The sequence below is a fragment of the Leptodactylus fuscus genome, chromosome 1 (genome assembly GCF_031893055.1).
Source record: "Leptodactylus fuscus isolate aLepFus1 chromosome 1, aLepFus1.hap2, whole genome shotgun sequence".
Lineage (NCBI taxonomy): Eukaryota > Metazoa > Chordata > Amphibia > Anura > Leptodactylidae > Leptodactylus > Leptodactylus fuscus.
In genome coordinates this window covers 334,649,399-334,676,282 of record NC_134265.1, presented here as the reverse complement: position 1 = coordinate 334,676,282, position 26,884 = coordinate 334,649,399, and the positions used below count along the sequence as shown (strand labels likewise).

The 26,884-nt window shown below is 44.1% G+C and overlaps 1 protein-coding gene across 5 annotated transcripts in view; it reads right to left on the bottom strand.

Moving 5' to 3' along the window:
• Positions 1-26,884, bottom strand: part of CTBP1 (C-terminal binding protein 1) — a 195,813-nt gene that overhangs the window by 23,849 nt on the left and 145,080 nt on the right. For all 5 annotated transcript variants that reach the window (XM_075261128.1, XM_075261131.1, XM_075261129.1 and 2 more), the window contains one exon: positions 810-964. In XM_075261128.1, the coding sequence (XP_075117229.1) occupies positions 810-964 (155 nt within the window). The remainder of the gene's footprint in view (positions 1-809; positions 965-26,884) is intronic.

Here is a 26,884-nt window from a genome sequence, read left to right as displayed (position 1 = left end):
ATTAGGGGCACAGTGATAGCCACTGTGGGGTTTTATTTTTTCTTAATAGGCAGTTACTGGCTGGAGTAACTTCAGCCGGTAACGGGCCCCATTTACTTACTGATCCTGGCAGTGGGCGGGATTGGTAAGTGATGCCACAGACCCCACAAACATCATACTCGGGGGTTTTTTCTGACCCCCGAGTATAATGATTGGAAGTCCAGGGAGGGTTAAGGGAACATAAAAAACCGTGTTACTTACCTCTCAGGGCAGCATTCGGGCCTACTTCTATGACTCTCCCTGACGTCACATAACCGGGACCTGCATCCCGGGTCATGTGATGTCTCAGATGTCATTAAAGATGGCCGACACCACTGAAGAGTGCAGCAGAGCCGGGGATAGGCAAGTAACATTGTTTTTTTTTTATGTTGGTACCCCCTTCGGTCTCCGATTATTACACTCTGGGGTCTGAAAAGACCCCAGAGTATAATAATTGTTCATGGGTGTCCACAGTGGGGTATGCAGGGGCCACTATGGGGCATAATAGAGAGCACAGGAGAGCGGGGGGGTCATGTCAAAAGTTGCCGTTCCTAGTTACGCCACTGACAGTAACAGACCAAGAAGCTGACCTTATTGACTTACCAGCCAAGTTCTGGCGTCTTTATTCCTAGTGAATAACCAAATACACCCCCCCCCCAAAAAAAAAAAAAAAAAAATGAAAAAAAACCTGCAACCACTACATTTCCAAAAACATCCAAGTTACAGCCCTGGTTTACTACCCTCAACCAGCCACTACCAGTAAACATGCCATGATGTTTGTCAGCATTTACCTTCTCATGGATTTCCTGTGTTGACTGTGCGTCGCAGAACGCCACCGTGGCTACGTCTTTGAGGATTGGCATTTCTACTGTACAATCCCTGCCGTCCAGCAGGGCCACGAGTGGGCGCGGGTGCATGGGCCCATTCATTATTGGAGGTCGAATGCCTAAGAAAGTTAAAAAATAAAAATTTAGAATAGAATTCTGAGAACATTATAAGGAAACATACTTGGAGAAGTGCGCTGTGCTCTTATTTACTCAGGAAGTGGATGTGTACTTGTGTGTTGACTTATCAGATTAAACTTAATGAGTTAAACATTTCAGTGACAAGAGGAAATATTAAAATGACGTTTAAAAAAACACACACACACACACACACACACACACACACACACGCACCAAACTTTCCAGTTACCCAGACTTGGACACTAGTCTTGCAGAAATTTGAACAAATCTGTTAGTTCCCTTGGCTTAACCAAAAACTGGCCTAAGGTGGGAGACTGATGTACTATTGTGCTAGCCACACAAGAGGCAAAAGCTGTTCTTCCCAACTCCCCATACACATGCATGCTCAGATCGCTTGGGGTGCATGTGTCGTCATCTCAGATGGCTGCTTATCTACAGAGAACTAGAGTATCTGGCATGCTGAAAGTGCCCCAGTATCTGCCAGTACATATTACATGGTCACCCAGTCTTGTGAAAGAAGACCACGCAGTGTGTATGGCCACCTTGAGGCTTAAGAGGTGTTTTAGGACCCCAACCGAATTATTATACGGATGACCTTTGGACGGGGCCGCTGCACTGATCCTATTGCTGGTATAGGAACGATGAAACATTTGTCACTTGTCCAGAACAGACCTTGAGGGGTCCAAATATCAGACCCTGATAGATCACAAACTGAAGACCTAACCCTGTGTTTCCCAACCTTTTCAGACTCTGGGTGCTCCTGGGAGAGAGAAAAGAAAAAAAAAAAAAATTTATATTTATATATTTATTTATATATATATATATATATATATATATATATATATATATATATATATATATATATATATATATATATATATATATATATATATATACCTAATAAAGATACCTAATATATATATATATATATATATATATATATATATATATATATATATATATATACACTCACCGGCCACTTTATTAGGTACACCTGTCCAACTGCTCGTTAACACTTAATTTCTAATCAGCCAATCACATGGCGGCAACTCAGTGCATTTAGGCATGTAGACATGGTCAAGACAATCTCCTGCAGTTCAAACCGAGCATCAGTATGGGGAAGAAAGGTGATTTGAGTGCCTTTGAACGTGGCATGGTTGTTGGTGCCAGAAGGGCTGGTCTGAGTATTTCAGAAACTGCTGATCTACTGGGATTTTCACGCACAACCATCTCTAGGGTTTACAGAGAATGGTCCGAAAAAGAAAAAACATCCAGTGAGCGGCAGTTCTGTGGGCAGAAATGCGTTGTTGATGCCAGAGGTCAGAGGAGAATGGCCAGACTGGTTCGAGCTGATAGAAAGGCAACAGTGACTCAAATAGCCACCCGTTACAACCAAGGTAGCCAGAAGAGCATCTCTGAACGCACAGTACGTCGAACTTTGAGGCAGATGGGCTACAGCAGCAGAAGACCACACCGGGTGCCACTCCTTTCAGCTAAGAACAGGAAACTGAGGCTACAATTTGCACAAGCTCATCGAAATTGGACAATTGAAGATTGGAAAAACGTTGCCTGGTCTGATGAGTCTCGATTTCTGCTGCGACATTCGGATGGTAGGGTCAGAATTTGGCGTCAACAACATGAAAGCATGGATCCATCCTGCCTTGTATCAACGGTTCAGGCTGGTGGTGGTGGTGTCATGGTGTGGGGAATATTTTCTTGGCACTCTTTGGGCCCCTTGGTACCAATTGAGCATCGTTGCAACGCCAAAGCCTACCTGAGTATTGTTGCTGACCATGTCCATCCCTTTATGACCACAATGTACCCAACATCTGATGGCTACTTTCAGCAGGATAATGCAATGCCATGTCATAAAGCTGGAATCATCTCAGACTGGTTTCTTGAACATGACAATGAGTTCACTGTACTCCAATGGCCTCCACAGTCACCAGATCTCAATCCAATAGAGCATCTTTGGGATGTGGTGGAACGGGAGATTCGCATCATGGATGTGCAGCCGACAAATCTGCGGCAACTGTGTGATGCCATCATGCCAATATGGACCAAAATCTCTGAGGAATGCTTCCAGCACCTTGTTGAATCTATGCCACGAAGAATTGAGGCAGTTCTGAAGGCAAAAGGGGGTCCAACCCGTTACTAGCGTGGTGTACCTAATAAAGTGGCCGGTGAGTGTATATATATATATATATATATATATATATATATATATATATTCTTCCTCAGGGCACTCCTATCAATTTTTCCACAAAAAAAACCCAAAAACAGTTTGTTTGTTTTTCTTCAGTGCAAGTTACAGCTGAAACCACATCAAAACTGCACCATGTGAATACATCTTCATAAGCTACACCATCCTATACTTTGCACAAAGCACATACAAAGTCATCTTTTACCATTACCCCACCAAATAATGCTCCCTAGTCGGCCCCAGACCAGTAGTCACCCAGTCACCCCCTTACCCATCCTTGGTCCCTGGCTCTCTGCAGATAGATGCAACAGGTCTTCAGACCTCACTAGCTGATGCCTGAGTAATAGAGCAGGACACTAAAGCCTTGCTGCTGCACTGTCCTATAGAACAGGGGTCGGCCACCCGCGGTATAGTTTGCTAGCACTGCAGCCTGCACTGTACCTTCGTCCATTCGGTTCTCTGCTAGAACTGAGGTAAAGGACACTCCCCCTTCTCTGGCTGCCCTCTCTGCCCACCAATGAGTGAGGTGAGATAAGACCAGGAGGCGGAGCTCTCACTGTACTGCCTGGACTTGCTGTTCCACGTGTGCGAGCTCCTGCCGTCTGCAGCCCTGGAAAGGAGTAGAGCTCCACTGAGCAAAGTGAAAGTGAAACCACACCAGGTACACACTGGGGTTATTCTGCCTAGTAATGTCAGGGATTTGGGGTTATTACTTTAGTTTTAGTAACTCCATGTGCCTCACATTAATAGGAATTAACCCCATCATGTCCCTCATATTAACCCCTGTGTGCTTCACATAAGGGTTACTAATATGTGAGACACATTGGGGTACTAATAAAGGACCTATGTAATGAAGATGTTTAAAGAGGACCTTTCACCACTTTTGGGCACATGCAGTGTTATATACTGCTGGAAAGCTGACAGTGCGCTGAATTCAGCGCACTGTCGGCTTTCCCGATCTGCGCCCGGTGTAAAGAGCTTACGGTGCCGGTACCGTAGCGCTTTACAGTCAGAAGGGCGTTTCTGACCATTAGCCAGGAACGTCCTTCTGCCTCGCGGCGCCAATCGCGCTGTGCTGTGGAGCGGGGAGGAACTCCCCCCTCCCGCTCCTGATAATGCTCGTCTATGGACGAGCTGTGTGATCAGAGGGAGGGGGCGTTCCTCCCGGCTCCACAGCACAGCGCAATAGGCGCCGCGAGGCAGAAGGACGTCTCTGGCTAATGGTCAGAAACGCCCTTCTGACTGTAAAGCGCTACGGTACCGGCACCGTAAGCTCTTTACACTGGGCACAGATCGGGAAAGCCGACAGTGCGCTGAATTCAGCGCACTGTCAGCTTTCCAGCAGTATATAACACTGCATGTGCCCAAAAGTGGTGAAAGGTCCTCTTTAATTATTACCTCCATATGTTTCACATATCAGTAACCCTTATGTGAGGCACACAGGGGTTAATGTGAGGGACATGCTGGGGTTACCTGCTATTACTATGAGGCACATTGAGTTGTAACCTGTAATGCACATGGCCAGACTTTTTATCCACAACTGTGGATTAAAGTACAGACCTGTACATTTCTAAGGACCCATATATACAGCCATTCATTTAGTGGCTGTGTATCTGGGCCAAATTGAAGAGCTGAAAATTATGGAGCAGATCCTATATGTGTCCTATACATACCCTATATCTGTCTGCATTTGTGGCCCTGTCGATTCATTTTTTAATGTACAGGTCAGTGAAAAACACATCCGTACCATTTGTGTGCAGGAGGCTGGGGCCCCACGTTGCAGAAACAGTGTTTTTGGTTGCAGATTTTGCTGTGGTTTTTTAAAAGGTAAGAATAGCTACAAAAGTAATGGAAAATATATTGGAAGCTTCTTATACTTCTCCCTTCTGCTCAATCCAATCCTGGCTAGGCTCAGAAAAACAGCAAATTCTGCAACAAAAAAAAAGCTGTATTCCTACAACACGGGGCCCAACCTTAGACAGAGGCCCCATGTTACAGAGAAACAGCTTTTTTTTTTTTTAATTGCAGTTTTTGCTGTGGTTTTTTGAGCGTAAGACAGGATTGGATTGAGCAGAGAATAGAAGTACAAGAGATTCCTATATATTTCCCATTCCTTCAGTAGTCACTCTTGACACTGACTGATAAAAAAAAAAAAAGTAGCAAAATCTGCAAAAAAAAAAAAAAGCTTTGCTTTTGCAACGCCATAGGGTGATTCTTTTTGGGTGGTGACAGACTGTGTACCCAACTATTGCTGTGCCCAACTGTGCAACTATAGTGAAATCCAGTCCCCGGGCACCAGTGCTGTCACTTTGGGGTAAGTGTAACACTCAATTCCTGGCTGGGGTTTTACTATTACTGCACAGTCAGGAATTAAAAGTGGGTGAAATTAATCTGCGTTTCACTTATAGAAAAGTGAAGTTACCGACAGCTGGGGACTGGATGCAGCATCCCGGTACATAGTGTGTCACCGCTATATAGGTGTTACCTCGCTCTGCTTCCAATCACATATATTTACCACTATTTGTGGGTTACACATGTATTTCCATTGCTTCTAATGGAAAGGTACAGGTGTATCAAGTGAAATAGCGGAAGGGTATGTGGCTGGGAGCACAGAATGACAGCACCCCTATGTTATTTGTGCTATAAGAAGTATAGGGTTTGTCAGCCTTACAATTATTGCGCGGCACTCCGAGGACCTCAACTTAGATTTTTTTTATTTAAATCGGCATGCCGAACAAAAAAGGTTGCCTACTCCGGCTATAGAAGTACATTATTATCCCAAGCATTCCCATGTAGTTAGAAGAAGGCATGTGGCCATTTAACCAACCGTCGCGGCACTTTTTATGCTTCCTTGTATAGCGCCATCATATTCTGCAGCATGTTACAGACATTGACAGTCACTATCCGATAGAGGGCTCAATCTACATTCCCTCTCAGTAGGTCTTTGGAGTGTGGAAGGAAACCCACACAAACACGGGGAGAACGTACAAACTCCTTACAGAGGTCCTTGGAAGGATTTAAACCCAGGACTCCAGTGCCGCATGGCTACAGTACTCAACACTGAGCCACCGTGTTGCTGGACAGTCTCCATGGCCTCAGTTGGGAATTGCAGACCAGGCCTATAAATAGGTCGTCAGTATGAAAAACAAACCAAATCATCAGTTTTCAGCATCACCGTGTGAATATAGCTTTAGATCAAGCTTGGTTATAAAGGCCTCCATTGCAGTCAATGACTGCACCATGCTAGGTTTCAATGGCACCCATAGGCACTTAAGCAAAAACAAGACGACCTGTAAATCAACCCACTTGATCAAAAAAGGTAGGAGCAGAGTAGGGGGTGTAGCTATAGGAGGTGCAGCAAACCCTCGGGGGCCCAAAAAGTCTGCTACATAAAATATACTATCACTCTGAACAGCACAAGGTTTAAGAGGACCACTGCTAAAAACGACTATAACTTTACATCCGATTCCAAGAACTTTCAAATCTTGAACCCCAAGGCTAGGTTCACATCTGCATTGGAGTCTCCATAAGAGATTCCGCCAAGGGGGGCTTTTCTCTTTGCAAGTTTCAGTATAAAGTTGTCAAAAACTGGATGGAAACCCAGCAGACCCTTTCATATAGTCCATGGGGTTTGTGGGTAACCGCGCTTTAAGAGGACAGGTTCTTAATCTTTTAGGTTCCCAGGCAGACTCAAAATGACAGACCTGGACTCTAGGTGGAACCTTCCTGTCAAATTTTTGACCGTGGTCGAAAGTTATCCACAGGCTTAAAAGGAATCCATATAAATGGATAAGACGACTCCCAGAACAAGTATTCATTTAATCCCTTATTACAAAACTAAAATTCTTAAATTTTTTCTGGATAGGATACATTGCCTGAGTAGGTAATCTCTCCAAACTAAGGTGGTGGCACCTTTGGACTAGTCAAAGGATTAATGAACCTGTGAAGATCTTTTCATCTCCGCTACATATTCAGGATATAAAGAGAGTTTGGTTAGGGCTTCATGTATTTTGAGGAAGAACCATTACCGTATATACTCAAGTATAAGCCAATTTTTTCAGCACAGTTTTTGTGCTGAAGAAGCCCCTTTCGGCTTATACTCGAGTCAGCAAAAAAAAAGATTTTTTTTTTCTTTTTTTTTTTAGGAGGGGGGGGGGGTCTATGACCAGCCACAATATCAATGTATAGAATCTCCCATAAAATAGTGGGGGGGAGAAGCTTTAAAAAAAATAAAAAATAAAAAAGTTGTAAACCCCTCCTTTCCCTAGAATACATATAGAAGTAGAAAATGACTGTCAAACACATACACATTAAGTATCCCTGTGTCTGACAGTGCCCGGTCTACTGAATATAGGGGATTTGCAGTGCTTCTGTTCCGTCGGGAAGGGGTTAATAGGAGCACTGCAGATCCCCTATATTCAGCCAGACTGAATTCCAAGTGGGGGAAGAAGAAACCCAGTCCTCAAGCTCAGGGAAGGGGCAGACAGACAACCAAAACACCCCCCTCCCCTTCCCCAGCACCTACAGCACCCAAAAACTCCGACCAATTTAATTTTTTAAATTTTCCAGTAGCTGCTGCATTTCCCCCCTCGGCTTATACTCGAGTCAATAAGTTTTCCCAGTTTTTTTTCTGGTAAAATTAGGGGCCTCGGCTTATATTCGGGTCGGCTTATACTCGAGTATATACGGTAAATTTGTAATACATCCTATCAGAGCCGAAAAAGTTCAAGGAGATTTCTCACCCTGAAGAGCCCATTTCACGTACATTCCCTAAATTTTCCAAACTTCCTTTTTACGAGAATCGTTTAAGGTCAGATGACTTGCTTATGAATACTTGGAATATTTAGGCTTTACATTCCGCGATAGGCCTCTCATGCTGGAATCTTTCTGATTATCCATTGTAAAGTTCACAAGAGGGAAAAGTTTTTGAAATGTTGTTCCTTAGGAAAAAAAAAAAAGTGATGCGTAATACAAAAAAACCTATTATGTACCCACACCCCTCAGGAATTGTTTGCCTTCAGCCAGAGATTTGATAAACTGCCCATAGACGTTATTTGGTTTCCGGATGTAAACCTGGAGTGTACAGTTACCAGGAACAAGTTCACACAGGATAACACAAAACAAGGGCACTGCCTTTTCCCATCTTTCTCTTGGACACCAGCCAGCGCCTTGAACTTTTCCCCTTTGTTCCAACCTTTTAGTCAATGTTCCGATTACACGACACATCCAGACGTTACTAATGTAGTTACCGATCGGGACCACCTATGGCTCGCGTACTGAATACCGCATGTACCTCACATGAACTTTGGAATTACTGAAAGGTAATGACCTACAGCATGCCTCAATAGAAGAAGCCGCCAAGTCTTCAGTATCGGGGAGGAATACCATGACAAGCAGATAGAAAGAAATGGGCAGACGTCTATTAGAACATTTTTGCAGGTCTAATTGAACACAAACTATCTAGGTGGTATCAAAGTCGGAAAGTGGCCACTTACAAAACTTACTCAGTGGTCCTCATATGAGCTTTTTGTGAAAGACGCTCCCAATAATGTTCAACATATCACGGATCACTAAGAATATATGGTGACGGACCAAGAGAGGTCTAGGTGGTTCTGTATACCAACTGATCCTCCTATGGATTGTTCATTCATCTATCTCGCCTTCACAAGCTGTGGGCGGCAAACCCCTGGTGGGTGGGGGGACGTGGTCGTGAAAAGACTCCCAGGGAGTCAGGTTGAGCAAGTTCTAAACCATACTACAAGACTGAAAACTGCCAGCAATAACAATTGACAATAGTGTGGCGTTAGCAGAGCAGAGTGTGTATGTAGGGGAAAGTTGGGTTCAGCAGAACTGAGTGTGTGGGGGATGGATAAAGGGGTTGGAAAAGGTGTATGCACGAAAGTTTGAGGGGGTTGCAAAACTTTTTTTTGGGTGGGTGGGAGTAGCAGAGTTGTATGCGTAACAAGCATTTGTGAAGCCAAAGCAAGTTCAACAGAGGCAGTGTATAGCTCAAAAGATCCACAATAGGATCAAATACTGTAAACGAGGGACCCAAACTAAAGGCTCGCCTGAAAGAGGGTCCCTTTTTCAAGAAGTTTAGGAATCCATAGTCTACTGTGTAAATCTCATCATAAAGATGTTCGCAAAAGGAACTCAAAACGCCACACAAAGTATACCAACATGACCCAAAGCCATGTTCTACAATCACCAAAAATTAAGCTCGGAGGCCAAACTTTGGCAAATTTAGAGGACCGTGTTATAGTATGAATTGTCCACCTATGAAAAGCCAAAAATATTTTTTAAAAATATCACACAAATAGAGAGACTGAAAGTTGGTGAGGAACTGCGACCAGGAAATTTCTCCCCAATTCTGGCACATAAATTTTTTTTTTTCTGAAATTGTCTGAGATTTTTTGTTGTTGTTTTTTTGATACCCATGTCTTGGGCAGCACAAGTCCCCTGACAGATTCTTTAATAAACTGTAGAAATCCAGTTCTCTTGGGTCCATTCCCCACACCCTTGTTTTACATGGTATGGTCCATGGAGAGGTGGATACCTGCACAAGAAGGATCTCGCCACTCATTAAAATAATTACTGCAGCCAGTCTGGTCCAACCTCTCCAGGGGCTTTACAGAAAAATAATACGCCCCCATGGTACATACCACTACTGGTTACTATGGAGAAAAATTTTTTGCTGCATAACACGTTCTACCTCTTGTAATGGGCAGGAACTTTTATATGAAATGGCTATTTGTTCTGATCTCATAGCCAAAGGATAGGTGTACAAAGGATTGGGCATGTTCAAAGACAAGTTCCATCCTTCTATACCCAACATCTACTATCTGGAGAGAGGACAACCCCTTGTATAAAACTTAAAACTCATGAGCTTTAGAAGACTGTAGACCAGCGTACGGGAAGGATGGCGTTTTTGGTATTCCCACATACAAGGAGTTAAAAGGAGAAAAAAAAGCAAAATGAATTGTCAAGTTCACAGCAAAGGCAAAGAAAATAGGAAAAAAAAAAAAAAAAAAAAGGAATGGAAAATATAGAGACTGGTTGACTTCGATTAGGTTAGGAACAACAGAGCCGAGTCCAAACACAACAGACAAAAGTTTGGCTGAACTTCTGTTAACACAATATAAAGGGGAAAAGCCACACAAGAGAAGGATTGTGCTTCAACCACAAGTCATGTGCTCGGAGGCCTAAGCTGAAAGGTAAGTAAGTGGTGGAAGGAATACTTTCTATGTATTAACCCACCGGATAAAAACACAAGAGACCTGACCCAGTTCCCAAGACGACACAGCCCAACATAAAACAGTCTCCGAAAACCCAGGGGTGAGAAACGGGTGAGGTACGGTTTGCAATTTCATGGCATTTCTATAGACCCAACAACCCAAATAATCAATCACATCTCCCACTCGTGACAAAGGTACCGCCTAAACTCCATGTACAGAAACATGTATAAATCCAGCTCACCATATACACTTGTATCAAATGTCAGATCCAGCGAGCACGGAAACCTTTGGATTCAGAAGGTAAAGGCGTACTGTATAGAAGGTAAAATCCAGCTTCAACTGAGGTCCAACGAATTCAGACGTACGTGAATAAAATTTAACATTTATTTTAAACAAAAAAAATTTAAAAAAAAGGCACATCGTGACTTTAGGAGTCAACATTACAGATAAACGGCTACGCGTTTCGGGATGAACTCCCTTCCTCACGTGTATGGTGGTAGGCCGTGAGGAAGGGGGTTCATCCTGAAATGCGCAGCCGTTTATCTGTAAATGTTGACTCCTAAAGTCACCATGTGACTATTTTTTTTGTTAAAATAAAAGTTAAAATTGCATTCCATCCCCCCCCCCCCCCCCCCCAACGGAAACCTATACGCATAAAGCGGTTACCTAACGGAACCTGTAGACCCCATAGACTATAATGAGGTCCATGTGGTTTCGGCATGAAACACGCGGAGAGAAAAGTGCTGCTTGCAGGACTTCTCCACATGTTTGTTGCGGAAACTGAGTGACAATGCAACGGACCCCTTTATAGTCTATGGGATCCGTGGATTTCCTAAGGTAATTTTTTATGCATATAGATTTCTGTTCGGGAGTCCCTAAGGGAAACCCGAACGCACATGTGAACGGGGTCAGAGACTCATTCACACACAGCTAGTGAACTTGACATGACTGAGCTGTGAAGCAGAAGTGGCACTCACCTGCAGCTGTATAAACAGCTGATCTGTTGTGGTGCCACCAGGTGTTGGTCCTGATAAGGATAAGTTCATCACCAATATTTCAGTCCCCTTTAAGCAAGGCTTTCATAGATCAATATTGCCATTGGGAGAACACTTGAGTTCATACAGCATCATAGACTTAGAGCGAATGACTCCATATGGGGCTCCTTATGGCATCCCCAATAAGTCACCGAGCAATCTGTGTGCAGGAAACCTAAAGGGCAGCTCATATGGCCAGAGATGAATGGGCTTCATCAGCAAGGTGCCTCGCACCATGGACTCTCGCAAGATCAAGCCGGAAGCTTTCCTGCTCCAAGATTGGGAGGCAGAATCATGGCAGGAGAGAAATGGATCTCAATCAGGGCATCCGATTGTGTTGTGTGAACATACCCCTACCTTCACAGTTAGTAGGTGCGTAACCCTGACCTGCTAGAGTCCTTTCTGAGCATACCCATCTGGTGTTACTTGGCATACTTTTCTTCTCTCCCAAGGAACTATATGGGAAACCAAGCTGAACTCCTACAGAAGACATAATACATGGCATATAGTCTATGACCTGAAGCTAAGCAGGCCATACATGATCACTCCTGATCATCTTGCTCTCCCAGAAGGTTTTATAGAGGTTGGACAAGGCTCTTTAGACCCTTTGAACACACATGCATCCCCTTACCAAGCAGAGGCTAAAGGTTTATGGGGGTTTCAAGCAGGACCGTGGAGTTGGTAGTCCGAACCACAACTCCTTCATATAAAGCTGCCCACCATGGTCAGAAACTGTACAGCTCCTCAGACCCTCAAAAAAGATAGTGACTGTATTCCTAGAAAAGTAATCATGGCACAAACCATACATCCAATATTATAAATTATCGAATAACCAGCCACAAACACAAGTTACAAGTCAGTCTCAGGTGTACGGGGCACCCCAAAATACCCCCAGGACAGTGTCCCTCTCCTATATGAACAAACAGCCTCTCCTTGGCTGACCAAACCAAGTATAACTTAGAAGGGAGATCAAGTGAGATGAATATTTTGCCCCTGGGCCAAAGCTCCTACTTCTTATGAGTCTCAGTAACGTTAAACCCTACAGCACTGCCCGTCAGACTTTCTTCCTAAAATTATTAGGTCGGAGACGCATGAAAGCACCTGAAGAAACCAAATAAAGATAAACATTATACACAACCAAAACTACTGAGCCGGAAACAAAACTGAACCTGCGACTGACGAGTGTAGGAAGTTACAGCAGATGTTATCAGTGCACTATTACAGGGCGGTCACACAGAGTCATCATATATAATATATATTCCATAACATCACACATATATACAATTTAAAGGGGATCTATCAGCAACATTATGCTGAGAGCCCCACATATGCGTGAATAGCCTTTAAAAAGGCCATTCAGGCATTGCTAATGTTATATTAAAAACTACCCCCCCCCCCCCCCGCCGTTTTAAGATATTACCCTAAAAAAAAAAAAGAATATGATAATCATGCCATATCGTGCACGCTGGGCGGGCATGCACGGTCCGACGTCATCTTTAGCCACGCCTACATCTTCTTTCTTCTTGCAGCGATGTCCTCGGGTCCCGTCTTCTTCCCGCGTCATTGCTTGTAATCCCGTACCGGCATACTGCATTCCCATGCTACTGCACCGCATGGGATTGAAGACGAGGAAGACCGGACCCGAGGAGTAGCAGGGGAACAGAGCATGCCAGCGCGGGATTACAAGCAATGATGCCGGAAGAAGAAGACGAGGAAGAGGGGACCCGAGGACATCGCTGAAAGAAGATGTAGGCGTGGCTAAATATGACGTCGGACCGTGCATGCCCGCCCAGCGTGCACGATACGGTACGATCATCATATTTTTTTAGGGTATTATTTTAAAACGGAGGGGGGGGGGGGGGGTAGTTTAATATGACATTACTGGTGCCTGAATGGCCATTTTAAAGGCTATTCACACATATGTGGGGCTCATACAGCCTAATCAGCATAATGTTGCTGATAGAGCCCCTTTAAGGCCTTTCAATCTCCAGGTCCAAAATTGAGCAAAATAAAAATATTGCCATGAGTCAGTCTCTTTCCTCTTGTGACAAGACTCACAGACACTGAAGAGCTGAAGAAGTAGATGCCAAACCAGACGCTGATGTGACAAGAAGGTCACGTTGCGTAATTTACGTTAACCCCTTTTATCCCAGGAATCTTTTTTTTTACTTTTTCTTCAGAAACTGTACAGCAAGCCACACTACACGCCACTATTATGAAGTTAAAGAGGCTATAGGGGGAACAATAGTATAAAAAAAAAAAGCTACCAGGACCCGGACTCTAAAGGGGTCCCATAGATCCCTCTATCCCATAAAATATACCATTATTCTAAAGGGGCTCCATTACAGATTTTGCATTAGGGCCCAGGCACTCCAAATTACACCTTGATATTCATTATCAGGGTTATCTTACCAGCATTTAACGCAGTTGAGCCGCAATACCAGGCTGAGCCATGCACAAGAATGGCGCTGTTTCTGGCTGCCTATGCAAACTCTATGATTCATTTTCAATCACTGGGCATCTGGTTTGCAGCACTCATGGTGAGCAATGGCAAACCAATAGCCTCTCAAACTAACAGCATTGCACAAGATTAGGAAAAACAGAAACAGTGCCACATCTGCTTACAGGTTGTATGTGGTATTGCAGTTCAGCTCCATTGAATTTGACACACCCATGTTTTTCCAATTCTGTACAAGGAGATGCCATGAACGTAACGCAATACAACCTTCTCAGGCTTTCCTACACAACTAGTTATGTCTGCCGAGGACTCCACCCATCTTGTCACAATGTCTTCCCTCGGGGCTGTAGTAAAAACAATCGGGATAAGATCTCCCAGCACTTATTGACTTAAGATTATAGGCTTGCTGGAATTCTTGGTGGGAAGTGGCAGCGTTACAAAGCAAACGGGAAAAACCTGTATTTCACCGGAAGACTTATTAGAGCAACAGTATGGCGTATATTTTCTATACATGACACCAGTAGGCGGTTATTACAACTTTATATATTAAAAAAAATTGTAATAAAATCCAAAGATTTTCCGTTTCTCCAAGCAAATCTAAATGAAGTGTCCAAAGTTGCAAGGAGTCACAATATACATTTGTCCGAACTCTACATGTTTGGCATAAGTGTGGCTCGGTGTTTGGAAGAAACCATATTGGAAGACCAAGGTCATTCACTTTAAGGGCTCACGCACACGATCCATGGTTGAATGGCGTGGACGGGACAGGTTGTGGCCATCGGACCATTATTATCCATCAGTAAGCCAAACTACAGAATAGATAGGAATAAAAGGCCAGGCCTGAGTTTTACCCCATACACAGGCTCGTGATCATACATGGGTGTGCGTATGAGGCCATAGAAAATAATGGGTCAGTGACGTAACCATGAAAAATACAGCTACCACACTGAATACACCGAACTCCACACAAGAGACCCAATGCAGCTAAACTGCAATACCAGACATAAGCCATAAGATGCGGAGTAGCCATTTTTTTTTTTTTTTTTTTAATACTCCGCACAACCTCTAAAAACTTGCCCCTTGGCCCCCTCTCAATCATGCTTCCACCACTTTTTGACTTTGGCCTCATGCACACAAGTATTTTCACAGTTCCCTGTACGGAGCAGTGAGCCAAAACTCAGGACAGGTCCTATTCCTTCAGATTTGCCGCCCGTGCTCAATGACCTCAATGACTGGGGCCATCAGCCATGTGCCATCCAGTCATGGCCTGGTGTCATGCACACGATCGGGTGCATGTCACCTTAATGGCATCTTACAAAGTGTAGGTATATCGCTAAGATATGCCATCACTTTCAATGATCGAGGTCTGACTGCTAGGCTGGGAATGAAGAGACTGAGCTGATGCCACCTTTTAAAGGTCCACCACAGACAATCTAACACCTATGGACCAACGCCACAAAATAGAAAATAATTGCTGTAGCATTTGTGTTTGCCCCAAAACTTTCTGCCCATACAGCTGGTCAAAAGCTACGCCCAACCATAATCGGTTCCAAAACAATTACAGGTTATAGGAGCTTGTTGGAAAATACAAGTAGAAGTTCGCCACAAAGCCAGTCAACTGCTTGGCCCCAGCAAACAAAAACAAGGTCTGGTCCAACTTGGCATCCACTGTGTGCAGCTGAATTGGACGGCGACCCAACACACAACCCAGGTGGCCGGACTGACTCGTGTTCAACTGACTAGACGTCACTAAGCATCCTACTCTATTCCAGTTTTCTGTGATACGGTGATTTTCTGTAACTATCAAAAATTTGAAGACATAAAAAATTAAATATATTCAAATTCGGATAATTTATTGCATTAAATACGACACACAAAAGGCGCAGTTTACAAAAACAACAGAACTTCAGAAATCCTCATTTGTTGGTAGAGAGATTACAAAGGAGGTTTCACTCCGGAGAACCTGTCCTTTATCTCACAGACATCCATGGACATTGTGTAATACTACAACTCCCCTGTGGTGGCACTCTAGGGAAACTGAACGCCTAACTGCCAGGCCTCTGACCAAAAATAGGCCATAAAATTATACAGGTATGAGGGCACATCCTCTGCTGGCGATGGTCGGCATGGATGGCGCCAGTCTTTTTGCAGCCAGACAATGCAACTTCTTAAATGTACTCCGAAAACAAGAAAATACCTGAGAAGCCAAGAACTGGTTCTCTGAAAACGACATTATATTGAGCTGAATTTCCAAAAAAGTGCACAGTACCTAAAGCTACTAACTACCGATTACCAAGGCCTGCCCAGAAATAGTGGCGTGATGGTGTCACAGGTACTGTGGAAGCAAAAATACATTTTAACACCCAATTTGACTCCAATTATTGTCTATACTGGTTGGCACAATCTTCATATAGCGACAGGACCTTCAATGACTAGAATTCGCACCAAGGCTAGACAGGCGGCCTTGGGCTTGGACTTTGTGGTACCGGTTAACCTCGAAAATTCTACAACGGTACACAAGAAAAGGCAGTAATATATTCATAAATTACAGCGGACCTGGAAATCTAGAATGGTTAAATGGAGGTCTTAAGAGGTGGACTTTTGGAGATGTTTCATTGTATATAATAGACTAGCTGACAGGCCCCACTTGAGATTCGGCACTGAGGACCTAGCCTTAGGACTAACCATCAATATTAGATAAAGTCCAACATTCAGGACCCTCACCGATCACCTACTGACCTACAGAATGAGGCTAGTGACATCACGTCCATTGGTCACTTGCCCATGTTGAGGCTCAGTCCAATCCAAATGAATGTGGCAGAACTGCATTACCAAGCATAGCTACAATACAGTATGAGGTGCTGTGGCTAAGACCCCATTCACATCAGCATGGGGACACTGATACAAATTAAAAAGCTGTTACTGAGGAAAACAAAACTGAGCCCATAGACTAATGAGGTCAGTGCGGTTTCCGCACCAAACATGCAGAGAGAACAGTGCTGCTTGCAGGACTTGTCGTTGCATGTTTCGTGCAGAAACCACATGGACCCCATTATAGTCTATGGGGTCTCCGGGTTTACCAGGTAACCGCTTTTTAATGCGTATGGGTTTCCATTTGGAGGTCCTCAAGCGGATTCCCTAAATGCTGGTGTGAATGGGGCCTAAGAGAAACACCGCACTCAATCTTCTGATCAGTGTGGCCCCCGAGTGACATATCACCACATATTCACCTATCCTAAGGACTATCCTGATAAAAAGCCTTTTAAAGGACTAGCTTCACATGTGCAAAGTGGAAACAACCTACATGTTACATATGAACGTTGTGAGGTACATCGAGGGCACAGTATAGTCCCATTGCAGTACTAGCTGTAATATAGCACCTGTAGACGGACATTACCCATGTGGGCCTGCTAGCAGACTCCCATGGCGCCCAGTCTATACATAAGGGTCCATGCTTCTCTGCCAGTATACCAACCACCACTACTGCAGCCCATGTTCAATGGCCACTGAGTTTTCGCTCACATTTGTTAAGTGTCCGATCGCTGGAGGCCCCGAATGTCCTCCTAAGGCCTCCCTGTGAATGGGGTGCCAGTGTGTCCGGTGCTCCATTCACTTCTATGGGGCTGCGGACGCTTCTGGAGATTACAGTCCTGGCAGTCCCATAGACGTGAATGGAGCTCCGGTCACAAGGAGGCGTTTGGACCCCCAGCGATCGGACACGTCTCCTAATCCTATGGAGAGAAAGCGTCCATGACGGCACAACCCCTTTAACGCCTAATGACTAGATCTAAAGCACCGTGTCCCCACGATAAGAATAAGCAGCCAAACCACAAGGACAGGAAGTGTTGTCATGGGAACCTAGACCAAGAAGCCATTGTCACAAGAGGCCTTCAGCACAAAAAAATGTCATACATCACCGGCATTGCACAAACGTATACAAATATACATTATATACATATTTAATAAATACTGTATACATATAGGAGTGAACTGTTGCCATGTGAACAAGAGAAGACATTCAGGCATAAGAGTTGACAAAACCCTCTATAGATACATAGCAAACCCCCACCCATGTTTCAGATATAGGGGGCCGTAGGAAAGGCCTTACCCGATATTCGCACTAACGTCCGAACCGGCCGCGTGACCAGCGTCACAACAATAAAAAGCCAATTGTGAGAACGGGGGGCTAGTCACATGACCAACCATACCTAGATCATGTTATTTGTTTGTGGCCACACACCGCTCCATACACTCGAACGCATTACTGATTGGACATTTTGCCCACAAGGGTCCACCAGTTTACGTATCACCATGTAGAACCTGCCACAAGGCGTATATCTGAAGGTGGAGGGACCCCACTGTAAACTTTCACGGTTGGCTTTCCTTAAAGGAACTTACAACTTCCTCCCACAGGACATTTTGTTCGGCTGGATTCATTTTTAGGCCAGAGCCTTAGGATGCAAAAATGCCACAATTTGGCCACAGCGGAAACACCACGACAAGAACGGCGGCTTTTACAGTCCCTGCAAAGTGGATGGGATTCTGCCTAATACCATCCACACATTGCAGAAATTCTGCAGTTCCAAAAACCAGTTGAGTTTTCTGTAAATCACAGCATGTCAGTTATACGACGCTTTTTGGCTGCGGTCACTACGTGAGGCCTTAGTTTAAGGGGTTATCTAAGTCTTCATATTAAATGGCCTATCCGATAAGAATATGGTGGCACCTCCATGATCAGCTGCCTCCAGTGTATGGAGCCAAAAGCAGATAGCCCATACAGCAGGAGTAGACATCCGTCAGCACTCCAGCAGTTGTGGAAGTAGAAGTCCCAGCATGCCTACTTGCTCTGCTGTTCTGGGAGCTAGACATATTGCTGAAGGTTGCCGACTCCGCTAATGAAGTGCTGGCATGACTGCCGGTTGTCATAAGACGTCCCCCGAAAATAAGACAGGTCCTATATTTAGGATGACAATTTAATATAAGACTGTCTTATTTTCGGGGAAACACTGTACAATGTGAGGCAGAGCTCAAACCAGAATGCATTTAGACGACACAGTCATCCATGTGCAATACATCATTCCTCTATGGAGGCTTCCAGTGCATTCTGTTCCAGAGAGAACCTGCTTTATTTTCGTCAGAAAGGCCATCAGACGGCCCCACGCAGGAGCATCAGATGGAAAACAGTCATGTCCATGGAGCCGAATGGCCATGCCAAGGTACTGCCACTCCCATGCAAGTGAATAGAATCTCAACTACAACTGCAAGGAATGGCCACTAAACATCAGTAGGGGTATTGCGAGTCACACCACCATGAATCCATATTGATGGCCTATAGCACCAGATTCTCCCGTGCCAGCGTTTATACTGGTAGTATAATGTTCATGCCTACGTCTCAGAGCCTGCATCCCTGACCACCTGGTCCGGCAGTAGAAAGTCATGGCCACTTGCCCATGCATGAGCTCAAGTTTTGCAGCTCAGCTGTGTTAAAGTCATTTGCACTGGGCTACAATACCACATACTACCACTGGACAGGCGTGGCACCAATTCCGAAACAAAGCAGTCATGTTTTTTTTATCCTATACAGCCCATTTAAAGCCACACCAAACTTCCAGTGCCTACAAAAGGGAGGTCAAAACATGTCCTCCGACATTCAAAGCTTTTCCAGGTTCTTTATACTAAAAGAGCCGACACGCCAGATCTACCGCTGACATTTCCGAATGTCACCGCTGCTTTGATTGCTTTTTTTTCTCTCTTTTTTTTTTTTTTTTTATTTATCACCCTTTACCTTGGCTAGAAATTGCTTAAGCTAAATATAAGATGTGCAAACTACACATTGAATTTCAGTTAACCTTTGCTGCACTGTGTAGGCCATTGGTACGCAGCAACCATTCTGCCGGCTGTACCATTGATACGACTGTCGCTTTCTCCGTACAGGGACACAAGCACAGCAGGCGGCGACGGGGGTACATTAAAGAAATTCTATTCCATGAGCAGGAGAAATACAAAATCTCTACAGTCTATGGGTGACCGAATACCTCATGCACCAGCTACCCCTCACAAGGGCATAAAACACAAGGATGCAAGACAAACCCCGGCCATATAAGAGCTTCTGGGGGAACACAAGTGGTCACATAACAGTGCTGAGATCCTTGGTTTTCATGATGGGTTTTACAGATGCCCAAAATCATGCCACAAAAATCTCTAAGAGCTGACCACCAGGGAGAACAAAATGGGTTAACTGAGGAGAGGGATTCAGAGTTTTCTTCTTCTACGTGCGACATCAGAGTTTGCTTGCAGGCAGAGAAACAAGGAGCACAAACTCAGTGGTCACGTCACATCCAGCCATCTTCAAATCAAGGAATATTATGTAACGGAGCGCTCGCAGCGAAGGACAAGCCATTCGAGATGGCAGCGTCACATCAATGCCTTATATTGTGATGTATGGAAGGGCGTTTGGCTTTCTTTTGGAAGGGCAAGGAAAAAAAATAAATTGGGTACAGTCCTGCCGAAACATATGCTGTACCCAAATCATCCTGGGTGTAGGTAGTGCATGCCACCATGTAGACCTCTAGAAAATAACATCCTCTTTAAGGCCAAGGTCCCACGATGAGGAAAAGCTGCTTTTGTTGTCACACTTATGGCAAACTCTTCCACCAAAGCTAGTTCTCTCTGGTCCCGTTAACATACAGATGTATGCATTTCTATGGTCCAGGTCGTAGTGAAAAGCCTCAAAATATGGAGCAGGTTCTATACTGTATTTATGTCTCATTCCATTTAATGTAGGGGTTAGGGAAAAGCACAGACACCTATGCCAATCCATGTGTCCTCTGTTTTCTCTGATCCGTACATTGAACATAGTCATGTGAAGGAGACCATCAAAAAGAGTTGTCCACTTTAGAATGTGTCTGTAGTAGTCAAGGTCACCCAGCACTAAGTCAATGACAGGCGTTAAGTGACCCCTAATAATAATAATAATACATTTTATTTATATAGCGCCAACATATTCCGCAGCGCTGTACAATTTATAGGGTTCAGATACAGACATACATAACAAAGAACGTCATTTCACACAATGGGACTGAGGGCCCTGCTCAAAAGAGCTTACAATCTATGAGGTAGAGGGGGTGACAAGAGGTAGCAGGGGCGGCATTGCTTATACAGTGTTCAGACAATTTTGTGCATTAGGAATTGTGATAGGCTTGTCTGAAAAGATGCGTCTTTAGTTTGCGTTTGAAACTGTAGAAGTTGGGAGTTAATCTTATTGTCCGGGGTAGAGCATTCCAGAGAAGTGGTGCAGCTCGGGAGAAGTCTTGTATACGAGCATGGGAGGTTCTGATAATAGAGGATGTAAGTGTTAGGTCATTGAGTGAGCGGAGAACACGGGTTGGGCGGTAGACAGAGATGAGGGAGGAAATGTAGGGAGGTGCGGCATTATGGAGAGCCTTGTGGATGAGAGTAATAACTTTATATTTTATTCTATAATGAATAGGCAGCCAATGTAGTGACTGGCACAGACCGGAGGCATCGCTGTAGCGTCTAGCCTGATAGATGAGCCTGGACGCTGCATTCAGAATAGATTGTAGAGGAGAGAGTTTAGTGAGGGGAAGACCGATTAGTAAGGAGTTACAGTAGTCAAGGCGAGAATGAATCAGAGAGACAATAAGTGTCTTTAGTGTATCTCTGGTAAGGAAAGGGCGTATTCTGGAGATGTTTATGAGGTGGAGGTGACATGAACGTGCAAGTGATTCAATATGAGGGGTGAAGGAAAGGTCTGCGTCAAATATGACCCCAAGGCAGCGGGCATGCTGCCTAGGAGTTATAGTAAGGCCTGAGACTGCAATGGATATATCAGGGACAGATCTGTTAGATGGTGGAAACAGTAGTAGTTCAGTCTTAGAGAGATTTAGTTTCAGATAGAGCGAGGACATGATATTAGAGACAGCAGAGAGACCGTCACTGGTGTTCTGTATGAGTGCAGGGGTGATGTCACAGGAAGATGTGTATAATTGGGTGTCATCAGCATAAAGATGGTACCTGAAGCCAAATCTGGCGATGGTTTGTCCAATGGGGGCTGTGTAGAGAGAAAAGAGCAGGGGGCCGAGGACCGAGCCCTGAGGAACCCCAACAGCAAGGGAAAGAGGGGAGGAAACAGAGCCCGCAAATGATACACTGAAAGTGCGGTCTGAGAGATAAGAGGAGAACCAGGAGAGCGCAGTGTCATTGAGGCCGACTGAGCGGAGCATAGTGAGGAGAAGTTGATGGTCAACAGTGTCAAAAGCTGCAGAGAGGTCCAGAAGAATAAGAAGAGAGAAGTCACCATTGGATTTAGCCTTTAGTAGATCATTAGAGACTTTTGTGAGAGCTGTTTCAGTAGAGTGCAGAGCGCGGAAACCAGATTGTAAGGGGTCAAGCAGAGAGTTAGCAGAGAGATAACGGATTAACCGAGAATAAACCAGGCGTTCCAAAAGTTTAGAGATGAAGGGGAGGTTAGAGACGGGTCGATAGTTAGCAGCACAGGATGGGTCCATGGTGGGTTTTTTCAGTAGCGGGATTATAACAGCATGCTTGAAGGAGGATGGGAAGATTCCAGAAGAGAGAGAGAGGTTAAATATTTTAGCAAGGTAAGTAGTGACAGCAGGGGACAGAGATTGGAGAAGGTGTGAGGGGAAGGGGTCACTACTGCAGGTTGTGGGGCGAGATGAAGAAAGTAGCTGGGAAACTTCCTCTTCTGTGACAGGTTCAAAAGATGAGACTGGACAGTCTAAAGTGCGGCTGGTGAGGGGATCAGTACTATCGTAGGTGTGGGAGTCCCTATTGGAAGTTCCAGGGATCATCTGTCTCAGGAGGGTTTAAAATATTAAGGCTTTAAATACATGGCGACTTTCGAATGACCAAAGATCATGTTGACCTGTCACCACTTCACCAGTACAAGGAATGGAGTTGCACCAATACCTTGAGGGTGCTGAAAATCCTACCCACAAAAAGATCTACTCGCAAAAAAATCCATCTCTAGAAGTCCTAGTACCCTGGGAAATATCACACTGACCCAATTCCAGTGAGATGTAGCAGGACACAGCGATCTTAGGTCACTTGAAGAGAATTATGGCCAAAGTCGACGTGTAGCCCTAAATCAAGAGTATTCTATAGAGACACTACTTATTTTCAAGGTACCCTTCCAAGAAGGAGATCAAAGTATCCTACTTTTGAGATCAATCCTCAACTGTAATCATAGGGAACTTTCACGTCACGTTCACGTCATCATTGTATAGGTCCGATGGAGGACCAGAACGACAGAGGGACTGCTTAAACGTCAAACAGTGCCCACCGGATCCCATTGACTATAAAGGGATCAGTCAGGTGTCCATTATTTTCAACAAACCTCGATGAATAAAGTCAGACTTGCAGGACTTCGCCAAAAATCGCAGGGTAGGTCAGTCTCCAAATGGAAACTCAGACATAGATGTGAACCCTGCCCAACAAGGTGTTCAGTTTCTCTGCAGCACCTCCAGAGGGAAATCTACACATTACACATTCTAACCAAAAGGTCTGTCGTGAAGGTCTCGTCAAAACAGGACTCCCATCTCTTGGTCAAAGTGAGAAGCTACCAAACATAGTTTGCTGCATAACACTGGGCTCCTTGGTTCTTTTCACAGATGTAGATTGATTTGCTTATTAAAAACCCATTTTCTAAACTGGACAACCCTTTTAAAAAAAGGACAAGTAGCTCCCTGACCTAGGGTAATGATTGCGAGCGAAGACAACCGTAAGCACTTCCAAATATGTATATTATGTAAAAAGTGAGCACTATACATGTAAGATACGAGCACATTTTCTACACAAGACAACGGTGCAATTCAGATTAGCTGTACATATCAGCACAGGATAAGACTGCCTGGAAGCCAAAATTCTACCGACCACATTTCTTAGAGAAAGTGGATAACACAGATGGAAGAAAAACTACTGTCAAAGCCATGAGGTCATCTACTGACCACACACAGTTCACAATGAAGCACCCAGCAAAGGATCAGAGGAAGAACAGATGGACGAGACTTTTGGCCACCTAATCCCATGACCTAATGAAATAGTTACACTCATGTTTGGCCCACCAGCTCTGTCAACGGCATCCAAGATGATACTTGCAGTACAAATACATCCAGAAACAATATAAAGACATTTAAATAGTGATCGAGGATGTGGAGCTAGAAGTCATACTGCGGCCTAGAAGACCAAAGGCTGCTCTGTGTCATAAAAAGCCACCAGGATTATTAACGGCACATTTTAACCATTACAGGACCCCAAACACCTATCAAAAAATATCAACTTTTTAAAATTGGGAAGTCTCAGGAATGATCAAGCCCTTCACCAGCCTATCATTTCATTATTGACCATCTCAGAAGATTCTTATAAAGGGGCACCCCACCTTGGACAGCCTTCATTCTTGGGGCACTTTTGCTGGCTAATGACCCCATTTTTACGGTACAACCGAGTGTATTACATGGCGTTCTCTGACGTGACCAGGTAACCAACAGACCATCTGCAGAGTGTCCTGTAGAACATGAACAGTTTTCATATTTACTAAGAGTGGGGTTCACCATAGCGGCCCCCTTCCCCATAGGATGTCCATAAATCTCAAAACACAAAAATGGACTGTCGAGTGTATAAATCCCTTTAAACAAAGCAGACTACTAATGCAGCACCTCGAACCCTAGAATTGCCAAGTCCTATGGTGTTGCAGTTAGAGTTGAGCTTCAATACAAATGGTAACTTGAAAATCGCAGCATGTTTGTTTTTGCAGCAGAAACACAGGGGTTTGCCCCTATAGATTGAACAGGGTGGAGGTGACCAACAAAAAAAAACAAAAAAAACACAATACGCCTTGCCAAGATTTGTTTTGGGTCTGGTCCCCAATTTAAGTCAAACAAGTTCTGTATGAAACGAAAGCGAAATTATTATATTCTGAGGAAGACTATGGGTGCATTAAAACAGAAATCTATACTTGCCTTCCCCTCACCTCTTTTGGGCCTACTCACAGCATCCATAGCCTCATTGACGTTATGCATCCCAGGGTCACCATTGAGGCCTGTGATTGCACGGAGGCCTCAGCGGTGACCTAGGATGGGAGACGTCACCAGGAGAGCCTAAAGTAGTGAGGGAATGAATAGAACAGGTTTACTTTGAATGGGACAGAGCATTGAACAGGCCATGTGACTGTGAAACACTGTGTCGGGCCCCTGTTGATCTTTGACTGAAGGACTACCCTAAAAAGGTTTCCAAAAACATTGCCCATAGCAACCACCATGCATTTTTCATTTTGAAAGTACCATTAGGCAATGGAAGTGGAGCAACGAGGTTTGCTAAACCACCATTGACTTCTATTGACTGCCAATTCTCTTGGAGATCATTTCACCCCAAAAAACTACTACAAGATGTTCTGCAGCTGCTCCATCAGTAGCAATCCGGTGTCATAAGAGTGCAGCATTTGCCGCAGCCTGGGGTGGGACATAGTGGGTGTCTACAAAGCAGTCGCTCCTTCTCACTAGTAGGTCATTATGGCCGATTTTCTCTAATTTCTCCCCAAAGGCAATGCTTTGTGTATGAAGGAGCGAGGCCATTATTGATTTGTCTGACGCCTTGAACAAGGTTATCAGCCAGTTTGCTGCTATATAGTGATCCGCCATGCAGGCACTATCAGGAGGTACCAGGATTATAATAAAGATGGAGTCCCAACATCTGCGCCATGACAAATGTCATGTCCAAAAATGGCAGCATAGAGAGACCAATATGTACCTTTTATATTTTTTACATCAGGTAGCGGGATTTCCTGCACATATATCCAACAGGTACCAGTTAAGTGACAATTTCACCTCTGCACCTCATTTATTACCAGGCCGGGTCCATGTTGTAGCTGTGAGATAAGGGAAAACAAGGCACATTACAGCCTCGGAGCTGCCGCCGTAGACTTGCTATTCCCAAGGTCATATATCTATTCCCCGCGTTCCTCACCATTCTAAATAAGGATGTAATAGCGCCTGCAAGACATCAATCGGACAGTCTCCTTAGCCATACAGAAGGGCCCTCAGGGACGCAAATCCCTGAATATTCTGAGACTGTGATAACACGGATTAGCTTACTTTTCATCAGTCAACCATGACAAACGGGAATAATGAGAATCAACCATTTTGTAATAAAAATTAAAAAATTCCACAAATATTTTATATGTAGTACATACACACACAAAAGATCATATATATATACATATATATATATATATATATATATATATATACACACATATATATATATATATATATATATATATATATATACACACACACACACACACACACACACACACACACACACACACACACACATATACACACTAACTGGTACCCGCGACTTCGTCTGCGGTGATTGTAGCAGTGGGTATATACAGGCGTGGGTAAGGTTTTCGTACTGTGTATAAGGGATGGGATATGAAATGTAACTTTGTATCTTGTTTTTGCTGTAATCCAGAGAATACGTGAGACTTTTGTGTTGAAGTTACTTTGTATTTGAGCTGCTATATATACGGTGTTGTGAGAAACTTTACATAGTGACTTTGGGACAGAGGTATTTGAAGTTAACCCTTTCCCGCCGATGGCATTTTTTGATTTTCGTTTTTGACTCCCCTCCTTCTAAACCCATAACTTTTTTATTTCTCCGCTCCCAGAGCCATATGAGGTCTTAATTTTTGTGGGACAAATTTTTATTCATGATGCCGCCATTAATTATTCTATATAATGTACTGGGAAGCAGGGAAAAAATTCAAAATGGGGTGGATTTCAAGAAAAAAATGCATTTCTGCGACTTTCTTACGGGCTTTGGTTTTACGGCGTTCACTGTGCAACCAAAATGACATGTCCCCTGTATTCTGTGTTTCGTTATGATTCCGGGGATACCAAATTTATATGGTTTTAGTTACATTTTGA